Here is a 10,357-nt window from a genome sequence, read left to right as displayed (position 1 = left end):
CCCCTTCCTCCTCACACCCCAAAGGCTGTAATGTTACTTGAAGACAGACCTCACCTTACGTCGTCACAGCGCCTAATCCCACGGGATTTTGCTGACACTATTGCCGTTTCTAAAAACGCCTCCGTACGTGCCTACCTGCACAGCGTTGCTTCCTTGTCTCGACCCAAGGACACGCGGGGCACTGCGAGTTTGTGCGTGTGAGCGTGCGGGGCAGCGGGGAGGCGAGCGTCAGGGCGCGAGGGCAGCTCGCGTGGGGCCGGGGCGGCGGGACCGGCAATGCCCCGACGCCCCGGCATCCTCCTCCCGCTCCCCTTGCCGCCCTGCGGTGCCGGGGCCTGCGGCACCCAGAGGTGCCAGCGTGGGAGCTGCCCCCGTGCCCCTCGGCACCTCCCACCTGCGTGCCCAGGGCTGGAGCCGGCACCTGCAGCCGGCGGCGGGAGGCCGGCTGACAGCACCCACGCCACGGGCTCCTGCCCTCCCCCAGCCTGGTGAGCCTCGGTGTTTTCCTGTTTGCCTCTTACCTTATGCTCTGATCCCGGGGACAGGGGACAGTGACAGCCAGGCTGCTGTCCCTGCAGGAGCCAGGAGCCGGCCTCAGCCCGCTCACACCCCAGGGGTATTAGCCCGGGGGCTTTCTAGGGCTCGCATCTCCCTAATTCTCTTTCCCCAGGAGGGGCTGGAGCCCTGCACCCAGCCGTGCTTTGCTGCCAGGTCTGTACCGACGCTCGGCGCGGAGGGGCTGGGGACGAGCGCAGGGGCTGGTGGAGAACTGGGAGGCTGCAAGAGCCGCAGAGCTGAACTGATGGAGGAGAAGAGGGAGCTGGGGCTCTGCCTGCCAGGTTTTGTTTGCTGTTACAGCCGTGCCAGTGTTTGCCTGCTCTTTTGGGCTGGGTGCAAGCCCAAGGCAGCTGCATCTGGGAGGATAAACTTGGTTGCATATTGGGGGGGGAGGGTTGCTGGGTTTTCCGCTTCAAAATAGTATGACACATACCCAGTGTGTGTAAGAGGACTAAATTTCTGTCTTGCGATCAGATAAAACTGGTGCTTTTGGGAAGAAATTAGCGTACCCCGCTGCATGAGTGTTGCTTTTTAAAGCGGCACAAGGACCTGAAGTGTTGCTTAGGTGGGTACGGATGGATGGCCCTAGGACTGGTTGTGAGAGGCTACAGATTTGCTAGAGAAAGGTGGGGACTGCGGAAGGTGTGTGCATCTTGTGTATAACTGGAAATCTATCCCTACAACCCTGCTTGCTTCCGGGCTGCGCTGTTGTCCCATCTCTGATAGGATTGCAGCGTCCTGGATGCTGCACTGTGGCAAAATTTCCAGGAGCTGGAGGGAGGAAACGGGTCTATCTTGTGCAATGCTCTGGCCTCCAGAAAGTTGTCTGACCTACTCATCCCTGCAACGAACAGCCAGGGAAATGAGCCAGGGAGGTCAGTAGATCCATTACTTTATGGTGGTGGAGAAGCATGTCATTGGCAGAAAACGTGGGGAGGTGGGCAATGTGCTGTGCTAACTTTTGCTACTAGCGTAACACAGGGTTTTTTTGTGTGTCATCTGTTCACGAGAAGTTGCTAGAGTACTGTATTTTCTAAAGGTACATATTCCTCTAGACTCCCTCAGTTTCTGGTGCTCAGTTAGTGATGCTTTTGGCAGCAATATGAACGAGAGATTGTTGGAGGTGTTTGCTTAGTATAAATTAGAATGTAGGTCCTTTGATTTGTGAGAGCTGAGAAAATTGTATTAGGAGACGAGCATCTGTCATTTAACATCTACCTCTGTTTATATGATAAATATCACATTTTAACCTCAGCAGGGAAGAAAAGTACAGCTAGCCAAAGCAAATCAGTTTGCCCACCTAATGCTCGAGGACAAAATTCCCACTGAGCTCCAAAGCCGAGTATCACATCCTCTAGGTACATTACATGACAGAAAATTGCCTCTTTTCTTTTTAAACACCAGCAGTCGACTGGGACCCAACGACATCTCATAGCACGTGCTTCACTGAAGCTCAGCTGTTGGAAATAAGCCCAACTCAGACAGGGGCAGAAAGGACCGTGCTGAAGCTGGCGGCTCCAGCTGGGTTGGGTGCATTTAATTAGCAGCAGCATCCAGGCTCACAGAGCACCCTCCAGCCTGCTTTTGAGCAGGCCGACCCATTCTGCTTTGCCTTTGTTGGGAACCAGCCAGGTGTAAGTCAGTGCTGACATTTATAATGTAGACAGAAATTATATTAAATGCCAGATGCTCTGCAGCTGCAAATTGCTCTATTTGAACTCAAATGTCAATTTACAGCTCTGTAGTGATACCTCCCTCGCGGTCCTACCTCCCCAGCAGCAGTGGGTGCGACTGCCTCAGCACACAGACAGGCACAGTGTGCTCTCCAACAGCTCAGCCTGGCCTCTCCTCAAACCCAACCGGGGTCAGATTCCGCATCATGCAGGCAGTCTCATGGACTTGCATTTTGCAGATCTAGCACTCCATAGCTGTAAGCATTTGGATGTTCAAGAGATTGAGATTAGGAGTAGGTCTGTCATAGCATGGTCATACTGGAGAGTTATGGCCGCAGCCACCCTCAGGGATGGTTTCTGAGATGGCAGATAGACACAATGCACATGGAGCCTATCCACACTTGCCCATGCCATCTCCATCCTCCAGTCCCACAGTGTGTTCTGCTTCATAGCTCCAGGAGTAACTGGGTCTTCCCTGAGCTTGGCTGTCGCAGCCCTCCATCACGTGCAGCCAAGGGGGCTTGGTGGCTTAAAGCTTTCTTCCCTAATTCCCCCTGTTAACTGTTAAAATGCAATCTTGACAGATGCCCTCTGCCAGAGACCCCTCAACCCTTTCCTTCAGGAGACGGCTGTCAGGGTCAGTGCCGGGCCAGTTTTCCTTCCATCCCAGAGGGAAGATACCACCATGAACAAAGTGGCTGCCAGAGGGTTTTCTTTTCACTTCTAGAGAGCTGCTTTCCATCTCTAGGAGGTCTCCCTTCCCTCAGCTGTGCCCCACGGCTCTTGCCCAAGCCACAGAGATTTGGGGGAGCAGCAAGTACTCCTATAGGGATGGTGGGAGCTGTTGAGGGGTTGAGCAGTGTGAACAGACTCTGGTGTGCTTGGAAATGAGCAAAGGAGGACTCATTCTTCTCTGCACAGGGGCCTTTGGGGTGTATGAGGGAAAGGGGTAGTGGGTTTGGTTGGGTTTTTTCCTCACCAGTGGAGTGTCACCACGGCAAGGAACAGCTCACCTGTGTAAGTACATCCCTGGGGAAACTTTTGCATTGAGCAGTGTCCAGGTTAAAGGCATCCCAGGCAATAAGAGCCAGCAGACAGAGAAAGAAAATGCTGTCTAGGATCCTCAGATCTTCACTGAAGGTAGATCGAATGCATGGTTTTACACTTGCTAAGAACCTGTTCATTTATAAGCAGTATTGTAAAATGCTTTGGAAGGGGTGGTTAAGCTGCTTTCAAATGCTTTTCCTCCCTCCACTGACAGTAGAAACTGTAGGCCATAACCATCTGACCACATAGAGACATTTATGGTGTAGATGTGTTTCCTAGAGTCCTGCTTTTGTCCCTTCCTCAACTCCAGAAACCTGCCTGTGGCATCTGGCCTGCCATCCTAAACCCACACTCTCCATGAAGATATCACTCAGGGGATGTCCCTCTCCACCTCTCACAAGAAATCTATGGCATGAGAAAGAGAGGGCAAGCGGCAGGTGACAGTGAGGAAAGGGACAAGGCTCATTAAGAGAGGGCCAGCTCCAGTGGTGCTGCTCAGCACCATGGACCATGGCTGATGGGGCAGTGGTTCAGGTCATTGTTGACACCTGATGGAAGATGAGTTTGGGCAATGCCAGCAGTACACCTGCGCTGCTGGGAAACCCACGTGTTGGAAAGCAACCTGCACTGAGCCCGTTGCTTTTGCTTTGGAGATCTGCCACCTGTATTCAGGGTATTGGATGGAGAAGCACTAATGCATTTGAGAGCCGGATGTGGTCCAGGCTGCTGCCAACCTTAGGGAATTCCCTCTGAATCACTGGCCAGGGAAAAATTTGCTGAGCTGTTCTCAGGTTTTGCCCCAGGTAATTTTTAACGTGGGCAGTTCACTGCTTGGTGCTTGCGCTTCCCAAGAGAGGCAGGAGGGGTGATCCCCTGGCCTGCACTGAAACCTCCTGTGGGATGGTGTGGGATGGGGACCTCCACCCCAGGTGATGTCCCGGCTTACCAGGATGCAACCTGGGTAAACCAGGATGCTGGTTTTGGGCTGGGCATGATTTTACTCAGAGCTCCTCAGCGGAGCCCAACGAGGGGACTGATCACAATTTGCAGCCCATCAGCAGTCCTCTGGGGAGATTAGTGGGGAGCAGAAAGCCAGTCTGGTTATGGCCAAAACAGAGAGCTTTTGGGACACTGAGATGTGACCATCTGTCATGGAGTCGGCCAATGACACAGGTGGCTCTTCCCAGTCCTGTGTACTCACAGCTCTAAACTGGTCCCAGTATGGATTTCAGTGGAGTTGCAGAGGGCTTGTACAGTGGTGGGTGAGGCCCTTAGGCTTGTTGAGATTTCAGGAGGAGATTTCCTGGGAAACAGGAGCATGCCCCCTCCCTCCCTTAACCCCTCCTGTTATTGCCATCTGCTGTGGTTACAGAGATGGGGCTGCTCAGGTCCCTGCCGGCTTCCAGCCCAGCCAGTGTACAAGCAACCCAGAAGTGGGCGATACCTTGCAACCCTCAGAAACCTCTCAAAAAATATATGGAGGTAACTGAGGATATCCATCCTCAAAATGTCAATTCATCAGCACCTTAAGTGTCTTCAGTGCTACTGATAATTATTATGAGAAATGATTGCCTGTCTTTCTAGAAAAAGTTGAGAGATCCAGCGAAATTCTTCTTTGTTTTGTCTTAAAGTTATTGCAATGATTTGTCAGCAGTTTTACATTTTACAGTGTTGACACGTTCTACGCGCTTAGGAGGAGTAATCTCAGATAAAGGTTTAAACTTCCTTTTCTCTTCCTTTCCTTTCTAAAGGATCTGAAAACAGCTGTGAAATGTGAATACATTTTAACTATTAAGCCCAAGCTGCCAAGACGTTACTTCCTGTAGCTTTGAGTCATGGAACTGAAGAAATAAATTGGATCAGAATATTGTTTTGTACCAGCGATTTTTGTCTCCCTCTGCCACCCCCAGGCTTGGCTCTATTGAAAGCCAAAATACCAAGGCATACTCTCACGTGTGCTCATTTTTCCTGCTGGTGAGGCACCTCATCGCAGGAACTGCTTGCTTGGAGCAGGGTGAGTCTGAGCCCACAGGAGCCTGACCTGGGCTCCCAGTGGTCACCCACTTTCCAGGGGAAGCAGTCTGGTTTCATCTGGTGTGGGCTGGTGCCACTCATGTCCCCCAGGCTTGTGTGATAAGGAGAACAGGGCTTTCTCCACAGAATTTATCATCCTGGGCTGAGAGTCTGACTTTCAGTGAGACCCGGCCCCGAACCCATGACTGCACAGCTGGGAGGTCTAGCAAAAGGGTGCAGACTAAAAATCAGTACATGCAGTTGCATTAACAATTAATTTAGGTGAGTATGTTTGATCATATTCACGTCTGCATTAACTGTGTATTTCATTCGGCTGCCAACAGCACCTGCTAGCACAGAACACGATGAGTAAATAACTGCTCTTCATATGAGGGACAGCAGGTCATAAGATCACTGTCCTCTTCTTGCTTCCTCTGTCTCAGCATCTCCTTTTACAGCATTTATGCCATAGCAAGGCGCAGACAATTCAAAGAAGCCTCCAGATCTCATCTACTGCAGTGTCATTACCGGCAGCTGGAGGCTGTGTGCACAACTAAACTCCCTCCCATGCAGAGGTCCTGCACAACATCTATGCATCATTAATGTCGCCCTCATGGAGGGGTGTAATTGCTGCCTAGGCATTTTGGTGGCTTTCTGCCCAAGGGTTCATTTCAGTCTTGATGTATTATAAATGATTATAATTTAGTACCACTTAAAAAAACCCAAAACAACAAAATGTAAGTATGCTGGAGAAGCTTTTGCTAACATGCTGGCCTGCTCTCACAGATTTAAAACTGTAGAAAGCACTGACAGCCATCTTATGTGATTACAAGATTGCTGTCACAGAAATGACCTTGAATAAAAGTACCTCATTCGGAAGTGCTAAGGGCAAAACCAGAGGGAGACTGTTGTCGTAATTTTCTAGAGACATTTAAATTAGGAATTGTAGTGAGATTGTCAGTCATGTTACCTGGCTGCTGAGGCTTTGGGACTGCAGTGCTGATAGGATTGCTTTTATTAACTGATTTACAGCTGACATTGGAAAGAGGAAAAGGACCCTTTAGCTTCTTGTGTAAGACTGTCAATGCAGAGGGCTATGGCTAGGAGGCTTTGGACATCCAGGTGCTTCCTGGTGTTACCATCGCCTGTCCTATTCCTGACCTGCAGTGATGCCAGTGGAAGTCCTCCAGACAACCAGACAATTGTCCTCCAGACAATATTGTCCTCCAGACAATAAAGCACCAGTTGCATAGCAATTTACTTTGGAGGGGAAAGCAATGAACTACCTGGGGAACGACTGCTAGCCTATAGGAGGGAGGATCAAGGGAGATGCTTTTCCTTTCCACTGCTGGGTAGGCAGTTACTATAGATTCCCTCTGTGTCCACTCCCTGGGCAAATGCCCATTGGGAAGTTGCATCAAATTAGTGTGGGATACATTTCCGTCAGAGATTTGGTTGCTCGTTTTTGCATGGTGTATATCATCATGAGGACTGCAGAAGAAAAGCAAAACTCCTCAACAAGGGTGGACAGGAGGAGCTTGCTGCAGGTACTGAGTGATTTCCACTCACTGCAGATCAGGTACAGAAGTTTTGTTTCCAAATTCAATCCTTAAGCTGAGAGTAGAGGAGAGAAGACCAAGGGAAGCCATGATCACAATCTTCAAAGCCAGAAGCAGTTGCTGTAGAGTGGGAGTGAGACACACCTCATGCCTGTGGGGGCTCAGGGGGGAAGTCATCGACTTTAGATAGCAGCACGGGAGGCCTGGGTGAGGTATCTGGGTGAGTGGCCAACAGCCGGGGCAGCTGTGCACTGCGACAGTCTGTCTGTGATGACTGAGAAGGTTTTGTAAGGCAAGCGTTTATGGGGGATGGACTCAGCCTAGCTAGCCTGGCTTGGAAGCAGGAGATGAAGAGGTCCCTCCAGGCCCATCCGGCCACCCTGCCTCTGCACTGGCCCCAGGGAGCTTTTTTGCTGAGGAGGGGAGCCACTAAAGGGAGACAGAAGGAATCGCATCTTTATCTGATGGCATGCCCCTTATTTTTGTTCTTTTCTAGCTAACCTATAATTAAGGAAGAAAGAAGTGCGAAGGACAGCAAAACAAGATGTTGGTGCTGTCTAACAACACAGCCCTGAATTCACTCCTCTCCAAGCTGCTTCAAGACTACCTGGAGCAGACAAATAGCTCTGCACCTTCCCAGGTCAGAAGTGCCAGCAGCAACCTGGAAATCATCTACGTGCTGCTGATGATCGGCCTCTTTGGCTTCTTCACAGTGGGAGTCATGCTGACCAACATCCGCGCCAGGAGGCTGGAGGACTCCCGCGACCCCTACAACACCTACATTGCCACGGACATTTGGCACAAGAAGGACAGGGAGTATTTTCAAGCCAAGATCATAGAAAACTACAAGCTGTGCTGTGTCTTTGAAAACCAGCTGGCCGTGGAGCAGCCAAGCATGCAGATTCCAGAGATGAAGTCTTCCTAGGAAAAGGGGAGAAAGGATTGCACTTTGCACAGGGACAACCCAGTCGATACCTGGTATGAACCAGGCTAGCTGCTTGCCCATCTGCAGAGCCGCAGGCACTGGCCTCATTCAGGCTAAATAACTGTAAACTGATGGTGAAGCTGATGGGTCTGTGATGGCCCTGGTGCTGCAAAAGTGCCCAGCCACCAGTACCTTGCTGCAATCACTGTAAGGTCGAGGAAGGGGGACACGCAGAGGGGGTATCATGGACTCATCAGCTTCACCTAGCAAAAAAAGCAAATGTTGGTGTTGCCTGTGTGAACGCTTGCAGTAGTCCATGTAATTAAAATCAAACTGGATCAAACGCAAGCTAGAGGTGTTAACTGCCAAGTGTGGTTTAGGCAATCATTTTCAAGTAAGAAAGACCAGTTTCTTCCAAGAAAAAGTAGCCAAAATATTTCATTTACATTTTCATCTAGCATAGAGTAATCATTTTATAAATTGTACAGTGTTGTGGGTTACCTATCTCTTTCAGAATCATGCACTTCTTTGAGATAAAATTTTAGAAAAATATTCCCATTTTTTTCTGAAAACCATTTCTGTGGAAAAATGCAGACTTTGGAGCAAATTTTTTTAGTGACTGTCCCTAATTCCTAGCAGGTACCCCAGACCGGTGTTGATGGCTACTTTTGGTTTTCCTTCTCATGGATGGCAATTGATCCTGGCAGCAATGTCCACTCTTGTACAAAGATTCAGCAGCCCATGGGGTCTATGCCATACAAGTGTGTAATGTTTTGAAAGCGTCAGTCACATTTAATTATTGCACAAGACCTAAGAGCAAGCCCTTGACTGGAAAGTGAATTTCCACTCTGTGAAGAGCTGTTCCACAAAGTGTCTTATATTTAATCACTGACACAGCTTATGTCTGTGCTTAACTCAAAGCCTGTGAGCAGTTCCTCCAGCTCCCAAGAGCAGCCTCCCTCGGTATAGCTCTTTATCTATCTATTGCAGTATCCAACGCGAGGTCTGTGCCAGCAAAGTTTTCCTGCCCTTGGCCTCCTTACTCCCTCCTTCGGCAGGCTGTGTCTGACGAGCCACGGGGCTATGGTGGCAGCCAAACTCGGCTTCTGCGGCAGCAGCTATCATCTGTCTCTGTTAAAAGGGAGAAATATGGTTCCCCTGGACATTCTGTTACTCAAAATAGCAACCTCACCAGCTTGAAGCCTGTTTTCTTGTTTGGGATCAAAGAAGCAATGGTCTGGACAGGAGTGGGGGGGGCGGTTATTTCTGCTCTCCAGATACACATCCCATTTTTAGCTATTGGAGAGGAAAGAGAAGTGGGAGAGGCTTGAAAGAAAGTCATGCAGAGCAGCCGCTTCAAAGGCAAGGCGAGGGTAGATAGCTACCCAAGTATTTGGATGGGCAAGCGATACCAGTCACAGCATATCCCTTTTCCATGCATAGGTACTTCTTTAGCACTGCACTTTCATTAAAGTAATATTCCAGCCATGTTTGTGTTCCCAGAATACTTAGGACAATTAAAAATGCCGGGTATTTTTTTTTAAAGATATTTATATGGTGCCTACTATTAAGCTGAGGACAAGATACAAGTTTTCATTGTCTTGAACAGCTTGGAAAATCTCCATTAGCTTAATTATCCAAGTTACTTTTCCCTCTAGACGAATGTAAACCAAAGCCAAGCTTTGGAAAGATGTTGACTTCTGAGCTTAGGCACTGCTCTTTTGGGATCTCACCATGCAGTCTGTTTATTACTTGCAGTTCCCTCCCCCTGTGACAGTCCAAATGCTCTTGCTTGCTGGCTGTCCAGAGGCAGGCCCATGCAGCACTGCTGACAATGTTTAAACTTGCATCAAAAATGGCTTTTAATTACATTAAAACCTTTGAATATTAAGCTTGTCAAAAGGGCTCCCTCCCACAGCTCCCCCTCCACCCCAGGTGTTTTCAGGTATTTTGGGTCTAGGCACTTGCTGGTCACCTTATTTTAATAGGTCCAGTGTAGTTATTGGTGACAGGGGTAATTGTCACCATTAGTTGGCTTCCACTTTTTTTTTTTCAGCTCTGCCATTTTATTTGTTTAAAAAAGAGGGGAATGACTGTGCCTTAGTCACAACACTTTCCTGTGCCACCAGGCTACAAGTCACCCTTCAGTGGCAGTTGTGGACTCCCACTGTGGGCTTTCACATTACCTTTCAGTCCTGTAGTTCTCCTTTTTCCCCTATTTTTTCACTTTTACAATGCAATAAAATATGAATTACAAACTGTGCTTGTGGCCTCAGATGTTTTTTTCTCCTAACCTGTTTCACAAGCTCACAGAAAGAGTGCTGATACTACCCAACGGGCACCCACTCACCCGTCCCCTTTCTACACCCTATTAACCAGGGCCAGGCCTGGGTGCTGGGATATCTCTTGGTACACCTAGATCTGGAGAAATATTAAAATGTCAGGAACAAATTCCTCACCTCAAGTAAACTCCCAGACTTTGCAATACCCCAGGCAAGCTTGGCTCTGGTGTTCAGTGCAGCGATCCCAGCTGCAGCCTTTGGGCATGTGTTGCACACAGCTTTCCACTGCAGCCCCAGCAG

General features: G+C 49.3%; 1 protein-coding gene across 5 annotated transcripts; it reads left to right on the top strand.

The window, feature by feature from the left end:
- Positions 1-284: 284 nt before the first annotated feature.
- KCNE1 (potassium voltage-gated channel subfamily E regulatory subunit 1) lies at positions 285-10,038 on the top strand. Of its 5 annotated transcripts, XM_030020876.1 has the most exons (3): positions 285-488; positions 671-711; positions 7,347-10,038. In XM_030020876.1, the coding sequence occupies exon 3, from the start codon at positions 7,395-7,397 to the stop codon at positions 7,773-7,775; it is 381 nt and encodes a 126-aa protein (XP_029876736.1). In that variant the 5' UTR covers positions 285-488; positions 671-711; positions 7,347-7,394; the 3' UTR covers positions 7,776-10,038. The 5 variants fall into 5 exon arrangements, with proteins under 5 accessions (XP_029876736.1, XP_029876737.1, XP_029876738.1 ...); XM_030020877.1 differs by lacking the exon at positions 671-711; XM_030020878.1 differs by lacking the exons at positions 285-488; positions 671-711 and adding an exon at positions 729-839.
- Positions 10,039-10,357: the final 319 nt, after the last annotated feature.

Source organism: Aquila chrysaetos, chromosome 7, assembly GCF_900496995.4.
Source record: "Aquila chrysaetos chrysaetos chromosome 7, bAquChr1.4, whole genome shotgun sequence".
NCBI lineage: Eukaryota > Metazoa > Chordata > Aves > Accipitriformes > Accipitridae > Aquila > Aquila chrysaetos.
This window is presented reverse-complemented; position numbering and strand designations above follow the sequence as displayed.